Source organism: Carcharhinus amblyrhynchos, chromosome 32, assembly GCF_965287045.1.
Source record: "Carcharhinus amblyrhynchos chromosome 32, sCarAmb.v2.hapA, whole genome shotgun sequence".
NCBI classification, from domain to species: Eukaryota; Metazoa; Chordata; class Chondrichthyes; order Carcharhiniformes; family Carcharhinidae; genus Carcharhinus; species Carcharhinus amblyrhynchos.
In genome coordinates, this window is record NC_137355.1 from 7,941,722 (window position 1) to 7,968,300 (window position 26,579).

Consider the following 26,579-nt stretch of genomic DNA (forward strand, 5'->3'; position numbering starts at 1 on the left):
CATTTCAGTTTTCCCTTGAAAGACTCCCACATGCCTAACGTGGACTTGCCCTCCAACAGCCTATCCCACTCTGTATCCCTAAGCTCCTGCCTAATCTGGCTGTATCTAGCCCTCCCCCAATTTAGCACCCTCCCCTGAGGACAGCACTCATCTTTTTCCATTCGTATCCTAAAGTAGACAGAGTTGTGGTCACTATTAGCCACATGTTCACCTACTGCAACTGAGGTGGACAAGGTGGTTAAGAAGGTGTGTGGCATGCTGGCCTTCATCCGTCAGGGTGTTGAGTGTAGGAATTGGAAAGTCATGTTGCAGCTGTATAAGAATTTGGTTAGACCTCATTTGGAGTATTGTGTATAATTCTGGATGCCACACTATCGTAAGGATGTTGATGCATTGGAAAGGGTGCAGAAAAGATTTACCGGGATGTTGCCTGGTTTGGAGGATATGGATTATGAAGAAAGGTTGAACAAATTTGGATTGTTTTCATTGGAGCATTGGAAGATAAGGCGGGGGGAGGGGGGGGGGAACACCTGAGGTTTACAAGATTATGACAAGTTTGGATAGAGTGGATAGTAAAGAGTTTTTTTCCCCACAGTCAAAGTGTGGATTAATCGGGGGCATAGGTTGAAAGTGAGAAGGGGAAAGTTTGAAAGAGATGTAAGGGGCAGGTTTTCACAGACGGGAGGGGGGGGATGGGGGTGGGAGTGAATGCCTGGAACGCACTACCGAAAGAGATGATGGAAGCAGATTCTTATGGATACATGAATAAGCAGGGAATACAGGGATATGGACCACATAGAAGCAAGAAAATAATAGATTAGAGAAGCATCAGGGTAGGCACAGATTTGATGGGCCGAAAGGCCTGTTCCTGTGCTTTAAAGTTCCTTTGATCTTTAAAGAAAGAGGATTTTTGGTATCCTTTCTTTGTGACTAAGTAATAGAATAGTTTTTTTCCCTATAAGCCCCTCCCTCTTGAACAAGGCTGAACCCACCTGATGCCAACACCAACCTTGGTAACTGCTGGTCTATCCAGTCATCTTCAAGCTGCTTTGTGATCTGGAGCTCCCAGTTTGAGAAACATTGTGCACTGACTTGAATCCAGCTCTGAAGTTATAAGGACCAAACATTTTTGAGATGTCATAACCCTATTATGGTACTGTCACCGTCATTAGAATGCATTGATTTATTTAATGCAATCTATTTTGTTCCTGTACCTGTCATTAATCAGGCTTTCTTTGTCCAGAGGGTAAAGGTTGATGGTTTGAATGAGGGAAAGGTTGGATTTCTTGGAGATCGGAACGTTAATGCGGAGCCAGCGGTGCCGCTGGGAACAACCGGCGCACTGGACCGTTTGCGTGTGTGGCGTGCGCGGGGGAAACATTTCCGGGTGGATCTGAGCCGGGTTTATTGGCCGCTGCCGGGAATGAGGGTGGTGGAACAGTCGAAGGAAAATGAGTGGTGAGAAGGAGTCTCTTCTGCGCTGGTGTCAGGAGGAGCTGGTTCGGAAATTTAATCTGGAAGTGAATGAGGAGCTGATTCAGTAAGTGACAGCTGCTGGCCGCAATCTCCAGTGGCTACAGCGGCATAAGCAAAGTCTCAGGTGTTTGGCCTGGGGTTCAGCTGCTTCCCCTGGCTAGGCTTCTCCATCCTCCTCCTTTAGCTTCTGTCCCTCTGCTTCATTTCCGTTCCCGTCACTCCTTTTGCTTTATACAGAGTTTTTGAGATAAAATAAATTTAAGCTGGCAACAAAGTTGTCAAGTCGACAAGGCAATAGTTACAGCATCTTTGCTGTTATTTGTGTGATAGCTGGACTACAAGTCTCCACTTTGCAGAACTCAATTCTATCTTGTCTCAAAACGTTTGACCAGAATGCCAAGCTCGGAGGTATGCCAGCCACAGAGATAATGATAACGTCGACATATTAAATTTATGTCTGAGTACTGGACTGCCCAAGAACGGATTCTTCACAGAACTGAAGTTTGCTAAACATCCTTATACTGAATAAAAGTTGACAAAGGATCATCTGGACTTGCAGTATCAGCTTTTTTCTCTCCTCATAGTTGCTGCCAGACCCGCTGAGATTTTCCAGCATTTTCTTTTTTGGGATCCTTTTACTGATCTGTTCTGACACTCTTAGAGTTTTCTAAGGGTTGACCCTCAAAACAACTGACATTTCATTTGACTTGTGGGACTATAATGTTCGTGACAAATGGCAAGGAAATGATTCACAATGCACGACAAAACTTTAAGTTAGCTAAAGACAACTGAGAATAGATCACATCTCTGGTCAATTTGGTTCTGACATCCTGTGTTTGGGGAAAGGTTTTGTGAAAATCAAATTGTGCAGTGAGAACTGTCAAGTTGTATAAAGTAGAGAGGGCTCAGGCTTTCACCATCTCCAACAAAGCCAGCACTTATTGCTTATCCCATATTGCTGTGAACTGACTAGTTTGGTAGGCCATTTCAGTCGGTAGTTTAGAGTTAACCACATTGCTGTAAATTTGCCAGCACATGTAGGCCAAACTGGCAGATTTCCTTCCCCAAAGGGCATTTGCAAACCAGATGTGTTTTTACAACAATCATTAATAGTTGTCATGGTTACTGTTTCTGAGCCCAGCTTTACATTCCAGATTTATGCTGTGGTGGGATTTTAAACCCGTGCACCCAGAGCATTGACCTGGACTTCTGGATTACTAATGCATTAACGTTGCCCCTACACCATCGTATATATAAAGTTGCATTTATAGAGTGGTTGCCAAACAAAACTGCAATATTGGAGAGCAAGGATGATCCAAAGCTTGGTCAAAGAGGTACATTTTAAGGGGTGTCTTGAAAGAGGCAACAGAAACCGAGAGTTTTAGGAAGGAGATTCCAGGGCTTAAGTTCTTGGCAGTTCATGTCTAGCTGCCAACTGTGGCCCAATTAAAATCAGGGATGCGCAAGAGGCCTGAATTACTGAAGCACAGGAATGTCAGGGTTGTAAGACTTGACAGAGATGGATTTACGCTTTGTGGTGCCCACCCTCACCTTCATTTCTGCTCCTCCCCCTGTAAAATCACACCCCTCCTGACTCAACCCATCCTCTCACCAGAGAATGCAAAGTTGGAAGACAGAAAAATATACATTGATCACTGCTTGTTGACTTGAAAATACGCTATATGAATAATTGCTGAATTGAAATCCAAACTTACCTCTTGTCAAAATGGTGGTAAAGATGCTAAATATTACAATATGAGTCTTGAGGCGAGCAAACATGGAACTTGCTGATGAGCAATGAGATGGAAAAAATCTGCCAATGGCATCAGTGCAGGACAGAATGAGACAATCCAGTACAGGGGCAAATACTCCAATCAACAAGATGTATATGCTACCATTTCAGACACTCATTCAGTTTCAAAAATAAAAGTTAACAACGTCCAACTTCATAAAATCAGAGAAGTTATTCTTATAAATTCACGTGAGTGGAGTGTCCAGTGAGTCCGAGTCCGATATCAGTGGTTCTGTCTGCCGGATTCTGTTCTTTGTTGTAGAATTTTGTGAAGGTCGGTTTGGAGAGCGATGGTTATCAGAACTACCAGCTGCAGCCATTACATAAGACAGCGATGGTCCATTTTGAAAAACGGAATTTAAGCAAGAGAATATAAAAGAGCTCATACTTTTCAGATTTTCTTGCTTCGTTCCTTACTGGCATGGAAATTTGGATAGCTTTATTCTATGCTTTGTTTTCTACAAAATCAACAATTACCTTATCGTAGGTAAAATCATATAAAGACGCATTTTCAGTTGTCAGTATTGCTGAACTTGTCAAATATTCCTGACTTATCGTACGTTGCAAATAATTTTTAATTCTTCAATACAGAAAAAGCATTCACCCGAAGTATTTGTGACAGGTATTATTAAAATATTTTCAGAATGGTTTCTGCAAACTTGGTACAAACCAGCTGGTGATCTTGAAGGGCAGAACTCATCATTATCGATAAATGATCTTCAGAAAGATTTGTGCCTATGTCCTCCGGTGGAATTCACTGAATTTGTTAGTGCAGTGGGTTTTAGGATTTTCATCCAAACCTCTGTCAAACAGAATGCAAAATAAATCAATGGTTTTCATCAGAGATTTACTTCTACTCTGCAATCGCATGTTATTTTGTCATAAATTACATTGACAGTCTTGGCGAAGATCTCTTTCCCTTCAAAGTGATTTCATTGGAAAACAGCTTCCTGTGTCTTGTACACTTCTCATCATCAGTGGGACCTATATACTTTGTTAATGTTTGTGCCCCTGCTTCCACCAAGCTAAGGTGATATTGAAATCCCATGACCAACCTTTTAATTGAGGGTAACAGTTGTCAGCACTCAGTAAATTTGAATCAACGTTTTGCAGTGATTTGCCGATAGCATTAAATCTTTGAAATAAACAGTCCCACAAAATAGTAAAAATAGGAATGTGGTAGTTGTACTTTTCAAACTGTTAAAGGTTTTGCTTCAGATTTCAGACATTGTTTTTTCGGAATCTGATGCAATTATGTCTAATAAGGTTTCCTTTATATCAATAAAGTTCATTTTCAAAGCCAAAAACAGCATCTGCACAAGTGGACCACCTTGTGTGACAAATTTGTTTGACTGTCAAATGTTTTCCATTTGCTTGCTCCAAACATGATTGCAGCATATTCCACTGATGCATAGAAACAGGGAAAAAAAAGGCAACCACGTTTTGAACAAAGTCAAAGAAATGTACAGGATTCAGCTGCAGTGTTGCAAATTAAATTCCAAGAGTGAGTGGAAGATAGGATGAATGATACACAGGGGCTTGCATTATTAAGTCTTGCTTGTAGACCTGAATATTTTCCTGCCATGTTTGTGGCATTATCAAAGCTCTGTCCACAACAACTTTGGACCTCCAAACCTAAATTTGCAATGATTTCCAAAACAGTTGTCTTCAGACACTCAGAAGTGTGGGATTGGAGCTGGACAACACAGAGAAATCGCTCTACAACTTCACCATCGTTGGTCACATATCTTAAAATTAATGTTAATTCGTTCACATGACTCATCTGGTGTTGAATCAAGTATTATGGAATAGTATTTGACATCTTTTACTTCGTTAGTGAATTGTTTTCAGAGCAGCTCTGCCATTACTGTGATATTGTCATTATATGGCGCGTTAAAAGGTTGGCCTTCCCTGAGCCACGATCATAGAACCACATTGATAACTTTTCAAATGCTCTTTGAGAAATTCATCAAATTCTTTGAAATTCTTCTCTCAAGATGGTACCAGAGCGAGGCATTTTCTTGCAGGCTGTGCCCAACATACCTTCTAGTTCCATGCTTCTAAAATTTCATTCTCACTCTTTTAATCTCTCTTCAGACTTTTGAATGGACCTACTCGCACTAAGTTGATCCTTCTCTACACCCTAGGCTATGACTGTAACACTGCATTCTGCACCCTCTCCTTTCCTTCTCCGAATGGTATGCTTTCTCTGTATAGCTTGCAAGAAACAATACTTTTCACTGTCTACTAATACATGTAATAATAAAACAAATCAGTTCTCTGAGATATTCAAGGCAGGCTAAAAAACGACCTCTTTGATTTGATGCTGATGACTCATCATGTCCTCCTTTGGAGTTGTTCCAAAATAGACAGCACTTTGACTATGGCAACAAATGTCTCAGAACTTTACTCCAATAAGAACACTCCTTTTTAAACAGAGTCAATCATGCAGAATCAGTTCACATCTTTGAACAAAACCACACAGCTTTAGTTTGAACTTTGAATATTTCATGATCAGCAATATCTCCCAACATTTCTCCAGTTAGAGTACCTGTTGATAAATGCTTGTTTCCCTTTACGAGGGTCAGGGAATAAGTTGTAAATATAACAGTAGACTACCTTAGAGATTTCTGGAAAAAAAAATCAACCAATTTCTAATTTCTGTGACCCCCATTTCTCTTCAATCAGTAAATGGGACTTACAAAGACTTTTAACTAGCTTTTGGCCTCCAACCTTCAAGACGTCTCTCAAATTTTCATATGAGCTATGTTTTCTGGTTTATTTAGTCCAAAGTATTCTGTCATTCCCAGTGCAATAGAATTTGGCCATAGAATAATGAATTCAGGGTAGGTTTCTTCCCTCATTTCAACAGAAGAATCAGCAATATTTTGTAGTTCCATTGTCATTTCAGAGATCACTTCTTGTTCAATCTTTTCTGGCAATATGGTGTCTCTGCAAATCGACAAGTCGTTAGTCGTCAAATAATTCACCTGTAATTTTGGATGAGGATGACAATGCTGTTTGTGTACTGTTCAATACTTTGAACCTTTTAAAGTAAAATGACAAACTGTCTTTTTGCCTCGCTTTGTGCTCTTGCTTTACCTTCAGTTTTCTGTGTTTTTGACTGCCAGATTGATAGTGTTGCTTCATGTTGCTAAAGAGATCGATCTTGATTTTAGGCAGCTAATGAAGTGTCTGAAAGAGCAGGCATTTTCACAGTCAGTCCCATGTTTTTACCAGGTTCAAGCTCTGCAAAAATTGGATTCCTGTTTTAACTCTGAAGCTGTGATTTTGATCATGGATTTCAAACAACATTCACTTTCCTCCTGTCCATTCTCCCATCACAAATTCCACATGTATTTCCAATCCATCACAATCTCTCCCTCCCTCCATTATCATAGGCTCATAAACTCCCTACAGTGCCATTTGGCCCATCAAGCCTGCATCAACCTAGAATTCTGCGCAGCCCGTATGCCGTAATCCTATGCATTTACCTTGCCAGTCCCCCTGATACTAAGGGACAATTTAGCGTGGCCAATTAGCCTAACCCGCACTTCTTTGGAGCGTGGGAGGAAACTGGAGCTCCTGGAGGAAATCCATGCAGACATGGGGAGAACGTCAAACTCCACACAGACAGTGACCTGAGGCTGGAATTGAACCTGGGTCCCTGCCACTGTGAGGCAGTGTGGTGCTAACCACTGTGCCATTATACTGCCTGACCCCCTCATACATTCCCCCCACTACCCCCCCAAGTGTGCAACCCAACCTCCTAACCACTGTCTTCCCCCTACATCCTCACGCTGTTTTTTTTTCCCCCTTTCCCTCCATCTCCTCAAAGTATCCCCCGACCCCTCTCACTCTCCTATTTTCACTCAACTTGCCCCTTGCCTGAGGAATGGTATCCTCAGGTTAAATCACTACCAGATAGCCCTTCCCTCAGAGGGGGAACTTATGGTCGTCTGGGACTATGGCGGCTTTACCTTTTATACTAAAAGGGTAAATTCAAAATGAGGAAGGTAGTGGAACCGGTTAGTATTGATTCATTCAAGGTAAGTTTTTGAGTTCTTACAGAAATTAACATTTTGGGGATACTATACATGTGTAACTTGAGACATGTTGGGCAAGCATGGTAGCACAGTGGTTAGCACTGCTGCCTCACAGCACCAGGGACCTGAGTTCGATTCCCGGCTTGGGTCACTGTCTGTGTGGAGTCTGCACATTCTTCCTGTGTCTGTGTGGGTTTCCTCTGGGTGCTCCACTTTCCTCCATTAGTCCGAAAGAGGTACTAGTTAGGTGTGTTGGCCATGCTAAATTCTCCCTTAGTGTACCTGAACAAATGCTGGAGTGTGGCGACTAGGGAATTTTCACATTAACTTCATTGCAGTGTTAATGTAAGCCTACTTGTGATACTAATAAATAAGAACTAATAACTAAAGAACTAAAAACTAATAAATAAGAACTAAACAAGTGTAGTGTGTTGGGTGAAACTGGTAACTCTGGATCTATTGTTTTTAAAACTCCACTATTGGAGATTTCCTCAGCTCCTCTCAGTCTGTAATAAACTAATTGACAGAGGTTGATTGTACAATTCTGCCATTCTCATTGTATTGGGTAAGCTCAGGAAATTGGGAACAAGAGGTGGCCATTCAATTCTTCAAGCTTCTTTGGCCATTCAATTAGATCAGAGCTAATCTTTATGTATCTCAGTTCTATTTACTTTCCTCCCCCCTCATCTCTCTTAATAAGCTCAATTGCCCTGCAACCTCCACAGCCTTCGGGAACAGTTGAGATCTCCAGATTTCTACTTCCCTTTGTGTGAATAAATGCTTTCTGATTTCATTCCTGAATGTCTCAGCTCTAACGTTAAAATTAGGTGAGCCTTGACCTTTTTTTTTACCTGCTCAATCCTGTGCTCACAATGTTATTTGATGGAGGTGGGCTCTGAGTTTGAGGATGAATGTAGTTATAACCCGTACTGTTTGTGTCACAGGATTGCTTGAGGTTTTGAAAGTAAATTAATTCAATTCCCTGATACCCTGACCACAAACTTTCAATTTCTTCTCACTCCGTTTCCCTACTATACACAACACATATAACAAAACTACAAAGGGTTGTGAATGAAGCCCAATCCGTTACACGAACCAGCCTCCCATCCATTGATTCTGTCTGCTCCCGCCTCGGAAAAACAGCCCGCATAATCAGAGACCCCACAGACCCTGAACGTTCTCTCTTCCACCATACAAAAGTCTGAGGTCACGTACAAACCGACTTGAGAACAGCTTCTTCCCTGCTGCCATCAGACTTTTGAATGGAGCTATATTACATTAAGCTGATCTTTCTTTTTACCCTAGCTATGACTGGAACACTATACTCTGCACTCTCTCCTTTCCTTCTCTATGAATGGTATGCTTTGCACCACAGTGGTTAACACTGCTGGCTCACAGCGCCAACCAGGGTTCAATTCTTGGCTTGAGTCACTGTACAGAGTTTGTACATTCTCTTCATGTCTGTGTGGGTTTTCTCCGGGTGCTCTGGTTTTCTTCCCACAGTCTGAGAGATGTGCAGGTTAGGTGGATTGGCCATGCTAAATTGCCCCTTAGTGTCAGGGAGATTAGCTAGTCTAAATGCATGGGGTTATGGAGATAGGGCCTGGGGGGGATTGTGGTCAGTGCAGACTAGATGGGCTGAACGGCTTCCTTCTGTTCTAAGGGATTCCATTATACATGTGATAATAATAAATCAAACATGTATTTTATTCATCCAGATATATCCTATCGATTGAGAGTGCAGAGGAAATTGAAGATTATATTGCTGACTTGGTTCAAGGGACTGAGGGGAAGAAACGGGCCTTCATTGATGAACTTCTGAAAAGGTGGAAGAAATCACAAGAGTCAGTTGCTGCTGGACAAGTGCAGTTATACAGGAAAAAAGATGGTGCGTCCAATTCTAACAGTTAAAATTCATAGCCCTTAATTTGGCTAATTTTAGGAACTCTCAATTTACAAACTGTAATAAAGACAGAAGATACTGGAAAAACTCATCAGGTCAGGCAGCAGCTGTGGAGAGAGGAAAACAGAGTTAATGTTCGGTATTCTACAACCTCGCTTGAGTGAGGCTCATAAAATCCTGCCTGAGGCCAAACAGAGAATTCCGCTCTGTGAACCTTGCCCGCCATGGAAATGGGGTGGGCATGCCGGTAAAATTCCGATCGATGTTTCAAGTCCAGTATGAATCCTCTTCCTGTTCTGAAGAAGAATCAAAACATTAACTCTGTTTCTCTCTCACAGATGTCTGACCTGCTGAGTTTTTCCAGTATTTTCTTTGCAGATTTCCAGCATCTGCCGTGTTTTGCTTTTATTTTAAAAGCTATAAGGTTGTTCCTGACATCCATTCTAATGGATTCAACTTTTAAGGTGGGGGTTAAAAGAAAAACCCTCTGAACACTTTCCACATGCTTTTTCCACTCCAAAGCAGTGTTAAGGGAGTGCTGAATTGTTGAAGGTGCTGTCTTCAGATGGGATGGCAATTCCCTCCTGTATCCTGGTCAGTTTTTATCCTGCAAACTACATTGCTGGCGTAGGTTGTTTTAACAAGTTGATGTTATTGGTTGTGAAGGGCTTGCTGTGTACAAATTGGCTGCCACATTTCCTACACTGTAACAACAACTAAATTTCAAAACGTACATTATTGACGGGAAAGGACTTTGGGAAGTCCTGACGTTGTGAGAGGTGCTCTCTAAATGCCAACCTGTCTGTCTGTAGAGGTTCCAGATTCATCGAAAGCTGGTGACCAGCTCAAGAAGTCCAAGCGGAAAGGCCGGAACAAGCAAGAACCATTGCTTGTGACAGAGAGTCAGCACCCAGCTGAGGAGGTTAAAACGCCCATGGATCTGGTGAAGGTAAGTGCTGAAGATAACAAACGTTCTTATGTCTGTTGGCTAAACGAAAAATAATGGTGAAACTCTGCCCTTTCCACATTATGCTGTACCAGTGTTGAGCATTTCCTGGCTGGGCAGAGAAGAATAATTGGCAGTGCCCCATGGCTTGACTTTAGCATCCCATTCAGTTTTAAGAAAATACAGAAGGAATACATTCAGCCTGTCAAATCTGTTCTGTGCACCAACTCTTACTTGCTTTACTCCATCTTATTTAATTTCCAGGCATGACAAAAATCTATCAATATTGATCTTGAAAATTTCAATTGTCTCAGCAGCCACAATCCTTTCTGAGGAAAGAATTCCAGATTTCTGCCACACTTTGTGGAAAGAAAGCACTTTTGGTTTTCCTCCTGAATGTTCCAGTTCAAATTTTGTCTTGTTATGGATTTTCCCACCAAAGAAAATTTTCAGTTGTATTCAAGAGGCAGCTGGATATAGCACTTGGGGCAAACGGGATCAAAGGTTATGGGGAGAAGGCAGGTTAGGCTATTGAGTTGGACGATCAGCCATGCTAGTGATGAATGGCAGAGCAGGCTCGAAGGACTGAATGCCTCATCTAGCTCCTATCTTCTATTTTTCTATTTCAATTCACTTCCCACTTTGAGTGATGCACTAAGGCAGACTGTCTTTTGTTTCCATGGCTCATAATTCCTGGACAGGTTGCTAGAATGCCACTAGGGGGTTTATAACTTGACCGTTCCATAACGAGCATGGCTGACCAGGAGTGTCTCCTCTTACCATCAGCCATTGGCATGTTGGGAAGGATTTTGACTGCATTACAAACCCACCTTCTTTAGCCATCAAGTCCTGGGGTGGGTCTCGAACCTGGAGTTTCTGGCTCAGAGGCAGGGACACTAACCCACTGTGCCACAAGACCTTCACCAGGAGAAATCATGGTTTTTAATTGGGCAGCACAGTGATTAGCACTACTGCTTCAAAGTATCGGGGACCTGGGTTTGATCCCTGCTTGTCTGTGTGGAGTTTATACATTCTCCCAGTTATCACATGGGTTTCCTCCCACAGACTGAAAGACGTGCTGTTAGGTGCATTGACTCAAACAGGTGCCGGAGTGTAGCGACTAGGGGAATTTCACTTCATTGCAGTGTTAATGTAAGCCTTACTTGTGACTAATAGATAAACTTTAACTTCAGAATTTTAAGCACTTCAATTACACCATCTGCCAGAGTCTTGATTATTCTGCCGATATAACTTTCTAACTTGTGGCTAGTTGCTCCTGACTAGTGTCATCAGCAAAGTTTGATATACAACTCTCTATTCCTTCATCCAGATCTTTGATATAAATGGTGAAAAGCTGTGGCCCTGGTGAGCCCCGGTTGTTATCTTCCACCAATCGGAGTCCATTTCTTTACAGTATTCTCTGTGCCATACTTCACAACCTGTTACATAGAACATAGAACAGTAGAGCACAGTACAGGCCCTTCAGCCATCAATGTTATGTCGAGCTATGTTGAAACCCAAGATCAAGCTATCCCACTCCCTATAATTCTAGTGTGCTCCAAGTGCCTATCCAATAACTACTTAAAAGTTCCTAAAGTGTCTGACTCCACTATCACAGCAGGCAGTGTATTCCACACCCCAAACACTCTGACTGAAGAATTTACCTTGGACCTCCCCCCCCTTATATCTCCCACCATGAACCTTATAGTTATGCCCCCTAGTAACAGCTACATCTACCCCAGGGAATAGTGTCTGCATGTCCACCCTATCTATCCCCCTCATCATCTTATAAACTTCTATTAAGTCACCTCTCACCCTCCTCCGCTCTGAAGAGAAAAGCCCCAGCTCCCTCAACCTTTCCTCATAAGACCTATCCTCCAGACCAGGCAAATTTCCTCTGCACTCTCTCTAATGCTTTCACACCCTTCTTATAGTGAGGTGACCAGAATTGCACACTATTCCAAATGTGGTCTCACCAAAGTCCAGTATTGTTGCAGCATAACCCCACAACTCTTAAACTCAAACCCCCTGTTAATAAACACTAACGCACTATAAGCCTTCTTCACGGCTCTATCCACTTGAGTGGCAACCTTCAGAGATCTGTGGATATGAACCCCAAGATTTCTCTGTTCCTCTATCTTCCTCAGAACCCTGCCGTTGACCCTGTAATCTGCATTCAAGTTTGTCCTACCAAAATGAATCATCTTGTACTTATCAGGGTTAAACTCCATTTGTCACTCTTTTCTGCCCAGCTCTGCATCCTATCAATGTCTCTTTGCAGCCTACAAGAGCCCTCCACCTTATCCACTACTCCACCAATCTTGGTGTCATCAGCAAATTTACTAACCCACCTTCAGCCCCTGACTATTACCAACTAATGTCATGAGGTTGCCTCCAATTTCACTCACTTTCAATTATCTCTTCTGTGAAACCTTATCAAAAACCATCTGGATATCCATATAGATAAGACTCCAGACTCCCTTGTCAACCATATCAGTGATTGCTTAAAAATCCATTAGATTAGTCAGACATGACTTAGTCAAGTCAGTGTGGTAACTCCCTTCGATCAGCTCACACTCGTATAGGTTCTCAATCACATTGTCCCTGATAAATTCCAGTAATTTCCTCATCTGATAAACTGTAGGACTTGTTATTACCTGGTTTCTCTCTCCTTCCCTTGGGGGAGCGCGTTGGAAGGTAGGTCTGCTGAGGAGCATGGAGGATCTTTAAGGAGATCTTTCTTGGTGCTCAGCAGAAATTTATTCCGATGGTTAAAAAGGACCGTAGGAGGAGAGGTAATAAGCCGTGGATAACAAAGGAGGTGAAGGAAAGTGTTAAATTAAAAGCGTTTAGAGTAGCTAAGAGTAGTGGGCGAAAAGAGGATTGGGAGAGGTTTAAATGTCAACAAAGATTGACAAAGAAGTTGATAAAGAAGGGTAGGAGAAACTATGAAGCTGGGCTAGCACTTAATATAAAAAAGGATAGCAAGAGTTTTTATAAATATATAAAAAGGAAGAGGCTGGCTAGGGTGAACGTTGGACCCTTAGAGGATGAGAAGGAGGACTTAGTGGTAGGGGATGGGGAAATGGCTGAGGTCTTGAATAACATTTTTGTTTCAGTCTTCACGGAGGAAGACGTGAATAATTTGCCAGGTGTTAGCGATGGAAAGGTGGTAGAACTGGAGGGTGTCAATGACATTATTGTTACTAGAGAGGTGGTGCTCGACAGACTGGAGGGACTGATTCTGGACAAGTCCCCAGGACCGGATGGAATGCATCCGAGGGTTCTGAAAGAAATGGCGGAAGTGATAGTGGATGCCTTGGTGGTTATTTTCCAAACGCCGCTGGATTCCAGGGAAGTGCTGGAAGATTGGAAAATGGCTAATGTTACGCCGTTGTTTAAGAAGGGTGCCAGGGTGCAGGGAATTATAGGCCGGTTAGTTTAACGTCTGTTGTAGGTAAAAAGTTAGAATCCGTCATCAAGGAGGAAATAGTGAGGCATCTTGAGGGGAATTGCTTGATAGAGCAGACGCAGCACGGTTTTGTTAAGGGGAAGTCGCATCTGACAAATTTATTGGAGTTCTATGAGGATGTGTCTAGGGCGGTGGATAGAGGAGAGCCGGTGGATGTGGTCTTTCTGGATTTTCAGAAGGCGTTTGACAAGGTACCTCACGAGAGATTATTGCAGAAGGTAAGGGGGCATGGAGTTGGGGGTAGGGTGTTAGCGTGGATAGAGGATTGGTTGTCAAATAGGAGGCAGAGAGTGGGGGTTAACGGGTGCTATTCGGATTGGCGGTTGGTGACTAGTGGAGTGCCCCAGGGGTCGGCGCTGGGGCCTCAGCTATTTACCATTTATATAGATGATCTGGAGGAGGGAACAGAGTGTAGGGTGTCGAAATTTGCTGATGACACCAAGATTGGTGGAATGGCAAATTGCGCGGAGGATGTAGAGAGTCTGCAGAAGGATGTAGATAGGCTGGGCGAATGGGCCAGGAACTGGCAAATGGAATTTAATGTTGGCAAGTGCGAGGTGGTCCACTTTGGTAGGAATAATGGTAGGAAGGATTATTACTTACGTGGCGAAAAACTGCAGCAGGCGACGGTGCAGAGGGACCTCGGGGTCCTTGTGCATGAGTCGCAAAAACCCAGCCTGCAGGTGCAGCAGGTGGTCAGGAAGGCTAATGGGATGCTGGCCTTCATAGCGAGGGGGATTGAATATAAAAGTAGGGAGGTCTTGCTGCGGCTGTATAGGGTGTTGGTGAGGCTGCAGCTGGAGTACTGTGTGCGGTTTTGGTTGCCGTACTTACGCAAGGATATTTTGGCCTTGAAGGGAGTGCAGAGGAGGTTTACTAGGCTGATGCCGGAGTTGAGCTATGAGGAGAGGCTGGATAAACTAGGCTTGTACTCGTTAGAGTTTAGAAGAATGAGGGGAGATCTCATTGAGACATGTAAGATGATGAATGGGATGGATAGGATAGAGGTGGAGAGACTCTTCCTGCTCAGAAAGGACAGTAGGACTAGGGGGCACAGCCTCAAGATAAAGGGGGGGCGGTTTAGAACGGAGTTGAGGAAGAACTTCTTCACTCAAAGGGTGGTGAATCTCTGGAATTCTCTGCCCTTTGAGGTGGTGGAGGCTGCCTTGCTAAATATTTTTAAGATGCGGGTTGATGGGTTTTTGATAAGCGAGGGGATTAAGGGTTATGGGGAGAGGGCGGGAATGTGGAACTGAGACACGACAGATCAGCCATGATCTTATTGAATGGCGGGGCAGGCTCAAAGGGCTAGATGGCCTACTCCTGCTCCTATTTCTTATGTTCTTATGTAACGGAGTGATAATTGCAGTTATTACTCCTTAAGCACGTTTCCTGAACCTTTGGAAAGTTATGTTTAGGGCACTTGCAATTTCCCAACCTATTCCATTTAGTATTGAGGTAGATAAACCTATAACACTATGGTTTCCATTGAGGTAGAAACCATTGTGTTATTGGTTTGTCTATCTTAAATCCCATAATTTTTTTCTATTACCATTATGCCATTCCCTTATTATTCATTTATAGCCATGTCTGTATCTATCTTTAATAAGCCCACATTATTTTACACACTTTCTTTAATCTATTTATGTAAAGTTTTGCTTTTGACTTGTAAGTTTTGTCATATTCCTTTTTTGTATGTCATTACCCTGTATATGCTTTTTGATCTTTAGAATTCTCCTAGTCTACTGAATTTCCACTTTTTTCCTAAATTTGTGTAAATATTTTCAACATTAAATGAGAATTTCCCTCAACTTTTAAAAGTGTGTTGCATCCTGTGAGAATTGCAAGTAGAAGCACCCTACTGAGAGTGTTGAAATCAATGGAAAACACCATTAAATTCTGATGCCAGAACCACAGCAAAGATAGATTTTGATTGTTCTTTCTGTTTATTTTTCTTTTTTAAAACTTCACCTAAAATTGATATTTTAGTGTACCTTTTTGAAAATTTATGGTACCTGATTATGGAAAAACCATCATTATATCTAACTGGAACCTCTGTTATCTGTAAAATCCAGTTATCTAAATTCATCATAGAATCCCTACAGTACAAAAGGAGGCCATTCGGCCCAACTGGTCTGCACTGATTCTCTGCCATCGTAACCAGGCCCACCCTATGCATCTACCCCATGAATCACCCTAAGCGGCAATTTAACATGGCCAACCCATCTAACCTTCACGTTTTTGGACCATGGGAGGAAACCAGAGCACCTGGAGGAAATGCGCGGGGAAAACATGCAAATTTCACACAGACAGTGATCCAAGGCCAGAATTGAACCCTGGGTCCCTGGCACTGTGAGGCAGTTGTGCGAATCACTATGCCACTGTGTTGCTGTTTTTACCTTTTATGTCTACTGTTAAAAGAGATGTGACAAGAAAACGTTGGGTGCTGTGCTTTGAACATTGTAAGGCAGAATAAGTTTGAGATGAGATAGTCCTATCCTTTTTTGTTAATTTGGTTGCAATATTGGTTGCCCCTAACTGCACCATTTCAATAAATTTGAAAATGATAAATTGGGAGCTTGTGTTTTGGTTCAAGCTGTGTAATCTGTCAGATTTATTGTGTTGCTCTCTTGCCACCTTTTCTGCTGGTCCTGACCCAAGGTGTTGCCTTCTTACCCAGGCACCAGTCAGAGACCAGCCTTCACGGCGAATGCTGGCAGGCTAGGTGACTATGGGGAGCATGACAGTCCAAGCTAGATGCCCATCTGTGCACCTCAGACAGGACCGGTGTCAGAAGTCCGGAACTCTGGAAAAAAACAAGGAGGACAGATGTGGATGATTGTTTGTATTGTGGAGCTGGAGGGGAGGACATGATGATCTGGAATAGACAGCTTTAAACAGATCCAATAATAACTTTCCAAAGGAAATTGAATTGATATTTGAAGGGGAGAAATTTGCAGGCTTAGTGTAAAATGCAGGATCATGGGTCTAATTGGATAAGACACAATGGGACCCCTGCTGTCCTGTAAGATTGTATTTTTCCTTAATCTGGCTGACGTCGGTTAACTCTGTTCAATGGACCCTAGTTATTCTTCGGGTCTGTGGCTGAACTGGATTATTGTACTGAGGGAGCAGTACAATTTCACATGCAAGTTGATTCATAGAGTCATAGAAGTTTACAGCATGGAAACAGGCCCATTGACCCAATTTGTCCATGCTGCCCTTTTTTTTAAAACGCCCTATGCTAGTCCCAGTTGCCTGCATTTAGCCCATATCCCTCGATACCCATCTTATGCATGTAACTGTCAAAATGCTTTTTAAATGACAAAGTTGTACCCGCCTCTACAACTACCTCTGGCAGCTTGTTCCAAACACACACCACCCTCTGGGTGAAAAAATTGCCCCACTGGGCACTTTTGTATCTCCCCTCTCACTTTAAACTTATGCCCTCTAGTTTTAGACTCCCCTACCTTTGGGAAAATGTATTGACTTTCTAGCTGATCTATGCCTCTCATTAGATCACCCCTCAACCTCCTATGCTATAGAGAAAAATGTTCCAGTCTATCCTGCCTCTCTTTATAACTCACACTATCAAGTCCTGGTAGCATCCTAGTAAATTTCTTCTGCACCCTTTCTAGTCAAATAATATCCTCTCTATTGCTTTCTGTATTTTTTAATAAAGCCTGCATTTGAGCTGTGACACCAGAGGGAGCACTTGCTGCACCCACACAGACGAGGTAGCGTCCCCATCTCTTCATGTCTAAGTGAGGTGCATTTCAGCGCAGCTCTGCCTCCTGTCACCAAAATATCTATTTGACTTTTGCAAGTTGGTGTCTCATAACTGTCTTTACCGCAACATTTTAAAACTTGATTTATGATGTCAGTTTTTTATCTAAGGTAACTTTTGGGTCCATTCATTCGTTTGAATAGATGAGGAGATAGCACTGATATGAGTTGAGAAATGGTTTTCTTTTATGGAACAGAACTTAACACAACAGAAGTGAAAAGAAAAAGCAAACTTGGAAACTAGCTTCTATTGCGAGTCCCTTTACTGAACTTGAATGAATCTCTAAAGCAAACTGAAAAAACACACACTGAAACTATACTTCAACCAGTATCGTGTTATTGGAAGTGTTTTTCACATAGTGTCTCCATCTTAGAAAAACAATCCTTGCAGTTGTTATGGGAAGCTGTTTGCCTGCATTGTGTACCCTTCGGGAATGCAGTCAATTTTTTTTCAGCTAACTCAGTATGCCTTCTGCTTCTACATGTAGTCAAATTAGCAGTCAATTTTTAAGCTTGGGAGAGTTAGCTGCATGGGCAGAAATATCTTAAAATGAAGTCTGCTTGGCTAAAGCAAACCGAGCTATGCATACATAGAATCTCTCAGCAATGTTTGTAAATTATTGAAGCAATACATATTTCAAATACAAAAACAGAAAATGCTGGAAAATCTCAGCAAGTCTGACAGCATCTGTCTGATGAAGGGCCATCCTGACTTGAAAAGTTGGCTGTATTCTTTCTCGATGTGGAAATGCCGGGGTTGGACTAGGGTAAACACAGTAAGAAATCTCGACACCAGGTTAAAGTCCAACAGGTTTATTTGATAGTAAACACCACTATCTTTCGGAGTGGTGCCTCCTTCATCAGATGAGTGGGGCATTCATCTAGCCAACGCCATTCCCACACCCCCACTTCTTGCCGTTAAACAACCACACCACCTCAAACAGATCATTGTCTGCTGCAAACTACCCAGCCTTCAGGAGAACAGTGACCACAACACCACACAACCCTGCCACATCAATCTCTGCAAGACATGCCGGACTATTGACACAGATGCCATCATCTCACGTGAGAACACCATCCATCAGCTACACAGCACATACTCTTGCAACACGGCCAACATTGACTACCTGATATACTGCAGCAAAGGATGCCCCGAAGCATGGTACATTGGGGAGACCATGCAGACGCTACGACAATGGATGAATGAACACCGCTCGACAATCACCAGGCAAGACTGTTCCCTTCCTGCTGGTGAAAACTTCAGCAGTCACGGGCATTTGGCCTTTGATCTTCGGGAAAACGTTCTCCAATACGGCCTTCACGACATACAACAGCGCAGAGTAGCTGAGCAGAAACTGATAGCCAAGTTCCGCACACATGAGGATGGCTTCAACCAGGATCTTGGTATCATGTCACACTATCTGTAACATGACTTTCCTGGGCTTGCAACATCTCACTTACTGTCCTGTCTGGAGACAATACACATCTCTTTAACCTATACTTAATGCTATCTCCATTCACATTGTCTGCACCTTTAAGACTTGATTAGCTGTAAAGTCTCGCATTCTAATCAGTATTCTGTAAACTGTGTGTGCCTTTATATGCCCTGTTTGCGATCAGAACTGTCCGTTCACCAGATGAAGGAGGCAGCACTCCGAAAGCTAGTGGTGTTTACTACCAAATAAACCTGTTGGACTTTAACCTGGTGTTGTGAAACTTCTTACTGTATTCTCTCTCCACAGATGCTATGACTGCTGCTCCCATTATCTAGCAGCTGAGCTAGCTTGCCTGTGTAGAAACTCCTTAAGCTTGTGCACTTTGTTCACCAAAAATACTGTGTTTGTTTGTGAGGATATTTCAAAGATTTGCGATCCAAGGGAGGCATGGTGGCACAGTGGTTAGCAATGCTCCTAACAGCGTCAGGGACCCGAGTTCAATTCTGTGTGGAGTTTGCACATTCTCCCCGTGTCTGCATGGGTTTCCTCCATGTGCTCCAGTTCCCTCCCATGCTCTAGATGTGGGGGTTAGGTGCATTGTGCATACTAAATTGATTATAGTGTCAAGGGATTAGCAGGGTAAATATGTGGGGTTACAGGAATAGGGCCTGGGTGGGATTGTGGTCAGTGCAGATTCAATGGGCTGAATGATCTCCTTCTGCAGTATAGAGTCAATGGAGGTCTTCAATAGAAATATAAATAGTGAAAGGGTGGTAAAATGGGGAGATGGGCTGACTAAGGATCAACAAAGGGATTTGTGCCTGGAGGCATGGGTTGAGATATTAGCTGAGGTATTTAAAAAAAAAAATAATTTGCATCTGTCTTTACCAAGGGAGATCTACCTGGCTACGATGAAAGAGAAGAGAATTAATACAATAGAAGGATTCATAGTTGATGAGGAGATGGTACTGGATAGGCTGCCTATACTTAGAGTTGATGAGGCATCAGGACCAGATGAGATGCTTCCAAGGATATTGGGGGAAGGAGAATAGAAATTGAAGAGGCACTGGCCATAAATTTTCAGCCTTCTTTAGACTTGGAGGTGGTGCCAGAAGACTACAGGGTTGCAAATTTTCCATCCTTGTTCCATTAAAGGTGCAGGGATAACCCCAGCAATTACAAACCAGTCCATTTAACCTCAGTGGTGGGGAAATTTCTACAACCAATCGCTTGGCACAAAAAAATAGTCACACGGACAAATGTGGGTTTGTTCAGGATAATTAAGGTAAACCGATTTGTTGAGGGGAAAATAGTGTTTACTGAACCTTCTGGAACCTTTTGAAGAGTTCACTGATTGGGTTGGTGAGGGTTATGCTGTTGGTGTGGTACACATGCATTTCCAAAACACACTTGATGCAGTGCTGCATGACAGGCTTGAGGAAAGTTTGTCTCCCATGCTTTAATTGATAAAGGCACAATGCTTGGTTCTATTCTTTCTGTTTGCAAGGAGCGTGCCTTGCATATGAATGTATACAGCTTCTAGCAAACATAACTGAGCCACATTGTGAGCTCGACTGATAGTCTTGAATTGGTTGTTAGTGTAATCTTGCAAAATCACATCTAATGTTGGACACAATGTTCTGAGTTTTGCAAGCATGGGTTGGTTGGGTGTGGTCAGTATGCTTGTTACAAACAGATGACTAGAAATGGTGTTTGATAGGATCTTGGGTAGCTGTCCTGACGAATGCAAGGTAAAAGGATTCAACAGTCTCTCTTTTTCAGCAATACCCAAGTTCTGTACTACCAAACAACTATTTGTATGCCTGAGATAAAGAACAAAGAACAAAGAACAACCCAGCACGGGAAACAGGCCCTTCGGCCCAACGAACCCGCGCCGCCGCATCACCCTACACCTATTCTACCCTGCGTGTCTACGAATGGAACCCCTAACTTAGCCAGATTCAGGGGAGAATAGTGTCAATTTAGTAAACCAATCAGCCTAAGAGCACATCTTTGGGGTGTGGGAGGAAACCGGAGCGTCCGGAGGAAACCTACGCAACCACAGGGAGAATGCACAAACTCCCACAGACACAGGCCCAAATCCATGTATCTGCACAGCCAGCAGTGCTAGTCACCGAGCTGTTGCGGTGCCCGTCTACCGGTCCATGATCAAGCACACACACCGACACGAAGTACTAGGCCACTCCCAGAACCTCCAAGAGCAGCCCACGCACGACCCACCGTGTGCATGCCCCTCGTTTGACAACGAGGTGGACCTCCACCTGCGGAATAAAAAGATAGAAGAATTAGATTGTTATCTGAAAAGGAAGAATGTGCAGAGTTATATGGTCGAGAATAATAGAATCTCTACAGTGCAGAAGGTGCCATTCAGCCCATAATGTTTGCATTGACTTTCCAAAAGAGCGTTCTATCTAGGTTCAATCCCAACCCTAAACCCATAACCCTGTATATTAATCATGGCCGATCCACCTAACCTACACGTTTTTGGACTGTGAGAGGAAACCCACGTAAACGTGGGAGAACTTGCAAACTCCACACAGACAGTCACCCAAGACTAGAATTGAACCTCGGTCTCTGGAGCTGTGAAGCAGCAGTGCTAACCACTGTGCCACCATGCCTCCTCTGCTGTAATGAATCTGTGACTTGGACTTTCCAGAGAGCGTGGAATCAGCCTGGTCACAAAACATTCTTCAGAATTGCTTTAAAAGCTAGGAGAAGGTACTCTTAACTGGTTATTTCTCTGTGACTAGCATCTTTGTTAGTTCCTATATCCTGCAAAGAATGAAAGCTGGCTGCTTGTATTTGGGCTGCAAACACTGATGTGAATTTAAGGGAGGATGATGTCTGAAGACTGAGTGGTATAGGTATATATGGAGCTGTGTTTATTCTTTGAAAGAATATACACAACTCCATATATTCAAGGTGGCACAGTGGTTAGCACTGCTGCCTCAGCGCCAGGGATCCGGGTTCAGTTCCGGCCTTGGGTCACTGTTTGTGTAGAGCTTGTATGTTCCCCCCCGTGGCTGTGTGGGATTCCTCCGGGTGCTCCAGTTTCTTCCCACAGTCCAAAGATGTGCAAGTTAGGTTGATTGGCCATGCTAAATAGTCCCTTAGTGTCAGGGGGATTGGTGGGATAAGTATATGAGTTTACAGGAGTAGGGCCTGAATGGGATTGTGGTCAGTGCAGATTTGATGGGCTGAATGGCCTTCTGCTACTGTAGGGATTCTGTGAAAGACCTGCATCAAAATGAGTTATGTTATTGAAGCAATGTGATTGGTAATTTCTAATAAATGACACAAGAAGGGGTCTGCAACATTCAAAACGTGATTGGATATGGTCTCGCTGGCGTAGAGATGTAACTGCTATTTGTTAAGTCGTCTCCCTATCCCCTTCAATGTGCGGTGTTGCATCAATCATTGTTAAAAGTGCTATTCTACCCATACATAAGCTTGCAACTGGGACTTTCACAGGAAGCACATTTTTTATCTTTCTCTTGCCTTCTTCCTCACTTCCCCATCATTATTATCTGATTGTATCATTTTTACCTTCCCCAAGAGCCCATAAAAGCATTTCACTAGGTAAACAGTTTCCCCCCTCAGAAGGTAATTTTACATCCAAGAAGACAAAGTTCCTTCTTCCTTTGAATGTTGCATTGAGTTCTTGTTCACTGAGTCAGAGCATGGTAAAAGTGCAACTCCCCTGAGCGATGTGGTTTTGCTCTGACAGAGAAAGTTTGAACATTGGGTGGGTGTAATGCCCTAACTATATCGAGGGTTGTGGGTCCAAACAAAAAGAAAAGATGTGGTTGCACACACAAATTCAAAAAACACACACACAAAACAAGTTTATTCTAAGAGCTCTGGTTTGCGCAGAGTACAAACTAAATTAAAGCAGCAGCCTTTGCAACATCCCAATGACATCACTATCAAATCATGTCATCAGCTCTTAAAGCAACTTGCAACAACTTAAAGATAAAACAGCTGGAAACACCTGACTGCACCAGTCTCTGCTAGTTGGTTCTCGGGAACATTGGCAGCTCCATACAAACAGGTGGCTGTACGCCTCAGCTTCATGGCAGCACTGTTCAGCAAAGAGGGTAAAGCTGTAGCGAGCCAAGTTAAACTTACTCATTTAAAAATAAAACAACATTTCTCCCTTTAATTAACCCCACTCTGACCATAAGACTCCTTGCAAACTTTTCCAAAAGATTGACAACACCAGAAAATATTGGTCTGTTAGGTGGTCGAAAATGATTTTTATAAATGAATGTTTTCTGCACAAATTTATGCTCCTTTCTGAAGACTTCCTCCTAGAATTCTATCACTATTGCCATCAGGTTAACCAACACAGATGCAAGAACCAATTAGAGCAAAGCTCCCTCAGTACAGCGGAGATTAGGAGTGCAGATTGTAAGCAATCCATGATGTGGTACCTGGAGATTTTTGTGTGCTTTGTAAATAATTTCAATATTGTGTCCTTGTGATAACCCTTCACCATTCAGTTTCTGTTCCAAGATTCAGACATTTCTGCTTTCCCCTCACTGGGAGGAGTGAGACAATCTTCTTGGAGGGATTCCTTTTGATTTAATTAACTTCCATGGTACTCCAGAGATGTGGAAAATGATATGTTTATTATGTCCCAAAGCTGTGCAGCAGGGATTGAAAACGTCATACAGGGATGTGAAGATGCAAGCTAGTGGTTTTCACACTGTGGTTAAAGCAAAGTGACTCTGTTGAGAACAGCTGTTTATTGATCAAGGTTAAATCTGTAGCTCGGTTGGTTGCATCCTTCATTCTTAACTGAGGTTATGGTTTCAAATCCCACTCCAGAACATAAAATCTACACAGATACTCCCAGTGCAGGAGTGAGGATGTGGCGCGCTGCCCGAGGTGCTGTCTTTGGTGTGAGACTTTAAATGGGTACGCTGGCTATTCTTGCAGATGAATTTAAAAGATCATACGGCACTGATGGAAGAAGAGCAGGGGAGTTCTCCGTGGTGTCTTGGACAATATTTATCCCTTAATCACTGGACAGTTTGAAGTTTACTGATTTATTAATGTTGCAAGTAGGCTTACATTAACATTGCAATGAAGTTACCATGAAAACTCTCTAGTCGCCACATTCCAGTGCCTGTTCAGGTACGCTGACGGAGAATTTAGCACGGTCAGTGCTCCTAGCCAGCACATCTTTCGGATTGTGGGGGGGAAACTGCAGCACTCGGAGGAAACCCATGCAGACGTGGGGAGAATGTGCAGACTCCACGCAGACAGTGACCCAAGGTGGGAATCGAACTCGGGTCCATGGCACTGTGAGGAAAGTGATTACCTGGTCAACTATCCCGTTGCTGTTTGTGGGAGCTTGCTGTGTAAAAATTGGCTGCTGTGTTTTCCATATGTTCTACTTCTGTTTTTTAACTCCAGGTGCAGGAAGCTAATTCTGCATCCAAGAAGAAGACAAAGTATCTGTCCCTGTACACAAAGGAGGGTGAGGACCGACTTGCTGTCATTCTCCCTGGCCGTCATCCATGTGAATGCTTAGGACAAACGCACAAACTCATCAACAACTGCCTAGGCTGTGGCCGCATTGTATGCGTGCAGGAGGGGTCTGGACCCTGCCTGTTTTGTGGAACACTGGTGAGTGAGCAATGCTCTCCAATAGGTATTGCGATATTCTCTGCTTATACACCTGATGGAAGGAAGGGAGGACTCAGCCTTTGTATTGATTTAAGACACATGGAAATGTCAGCCCCGATCCCTTCCACAGTCTGCATTGGGTTATCTGTTTTCAGATAAGAAATAGTTCAGGGAAGGAAAGGGTACGTCAAATTGACTAACAATGGAATATGGCCAATTTGCACTTTGCTGCTCGTTGATCTTAGCTGCTAACTGTGTGTGTTGGAACATCCCTGGTGGGTGTACTAGAACTCATGATTGGATACCAAAATGGCCGTTTTGAAGCCCTGTAAGGTTGTTGATGCAGAATGGAATCCACCTTGAATCAGCTCCTCAGCAGAAAGAGAAAACATCAGGAAGAATATTTTGGGGAGTGTTAATTAGTAGGACTATAAGAATTCAGGCAGTTGATTTTTCCCTACCTGTTTGACATTTTTACCCTAAATAATAATTGATTTGATGAGATGAATCTGTCTCGGTTTGTGAATCTGACAGTGTGAGCACATTGAGTTGACCTCATTCATCTCATGCTTCAGCAATGTCTAATTTAGGTACATTTATTAATTGAGCTTGTTCTCAATGGCAGCATGTCAGACGAGTGTACTGTGGAACATGATGTCTTCATTGGACACTGTTTGTACCATTTATTATACTGTAGAATTTGAACGTTTTGATTTGAGCAGTCTTTTTCAAGCCAGACGACTCCACGACCTGTTCAATGGCCATCAAAGAAACGGCACCATTCACTCCTGAAGATGCCTTTGGCACAGTGCATAGGCTACATTGCATATGCAGAAGTGGTTGTACTGTGATATTTTCTACCAAAGACTGATATACTGTATTTGTTTTCTGTCTAGAAGGAAGTGATATTCCCAGACCTTGACTTTAAGACGTCCTTCATATAATGACACTTAGGTGACATCTACACAATAAACAAAGTTGTGCCATTTCTGTACATTGAAACTCAAAGCTCAATACGCTCAGGAACGTTTTTTAACAAATAATTTTCAAACTCTTTCTAAGAATAGTGGGGAGACGAGCTTTGAATGTGTATTTGGAAATCTGGAAGAAAGTTGGTTTCTGTGGCTTGGTAAGCTGTAAGGAAATCATACGCTAACTTCCTTTTTGCATGTGAAAAGAATAAGGGCACCTGGAAGAATAGCTACACTGAGTTTTGCAACACAGAATCGGCCATTCAGCTCAGCTACTCCAAGCCAACATTTCAGTGTTTGTGACCTCAGGGTCACAAGTGGGAACGTTTTTGTTATGTCCAACCTATCAAACGTTTCATTATCTTCAACAGGTCGTCCCCCAGCCCTTCCTCCTCTGGATAAAAGTACTCCTGCTGTTAACGCCAATAATTGCATGTGAAGAAAATAGTATGTTTGAAGCAGCCTTTTACCTTGAGCAGATCTATTCTTCTAACAGGCTCTTTCTGTTCGCTAAATCTGACTGTTCCAGCTTTGTCCGTCTGTAACTGAGCCCAATGCTTATCACCTGCCTTTTAACAGTGGCAATTATTTTGTTAAACCAATTGCAAAGGGTTAAATTGCTGATACATTGACACCTGCTTCTTCAGCCTTTCCTGATACAGATAACCCCCTCACTTAATCTCAACGTATCTTTTGCAGGTCTGTACAAAAGAAGAGCAAGAAATCCTTGTCCGTGACTCAAACAAAAGTCAGAGATTGCGCAAGAAACTCATGGGGACTCCAGGTTAGTTATTTATTGTTGCTGTGTATTTGATAAATTGCAAATATTTGTTGGTGTTCTCCGTTGAATCTGTTTAAGGTTGGTATGTCGTCGACCTAGGCAGATCCAAAGTCCTGAATTCAGTTCTTGGGTTGTTGTAAATTAACTGAGTTTAGTTGTGGTGCAGGGATCATGCTGCAACTTACCTTGTTTCCCAGGGCACTGTACATTCCAGCAACATTTGGCCCGACTGGTCTTTGTTGGATTTTATGCACCGTCCAATCCTCCTTTAGCCCTATCAGCAAAGCCTCCTATAATCTGTCTCTCCCTTATGTG

At 42.8% G+C, this 26,579-nt stretch overlaps 1 protein-coding gene across 1 annotated transcript in view; it reads left to right on the plus strand.

Annotated features, from left to right (window-relative positions):
* Window positions 1-1,393: 1,393 nt before the first annotated feature.
* Window positions 1,394-26,579, plus strand: part of trip4 (thyroid hormone receptor interactor 4) — a 125,214-nt gene continuing 100,028 nt past the window's right edge. Inside the window, exons 1-5 of the mRNA XM_080216153.1 lie at window positions 1,394-1,540; window positions 9,033-9,202; window positions 10,030-10,166; window positions 24,300-24,512; window positions 26,183-26,267. Of these exons, the coding sequence (XP_080072279.1) occupies window positions 1,452-1,540; window positions 9,033-9,202; window positions 10,030-10,166; window positions 24,300-24,512; window positions 26,183-26,267 (694 nt within the window). The 5' untranslated portion in view covers window positions 1,394-1,451. The remainder of the gene's footprint in view (window positions 1,541-9,032; window positions 9,203-10,029; window positions 10,167-24,299; window positions 24,513-26,182; window positions 26,268-26,579) is intronic.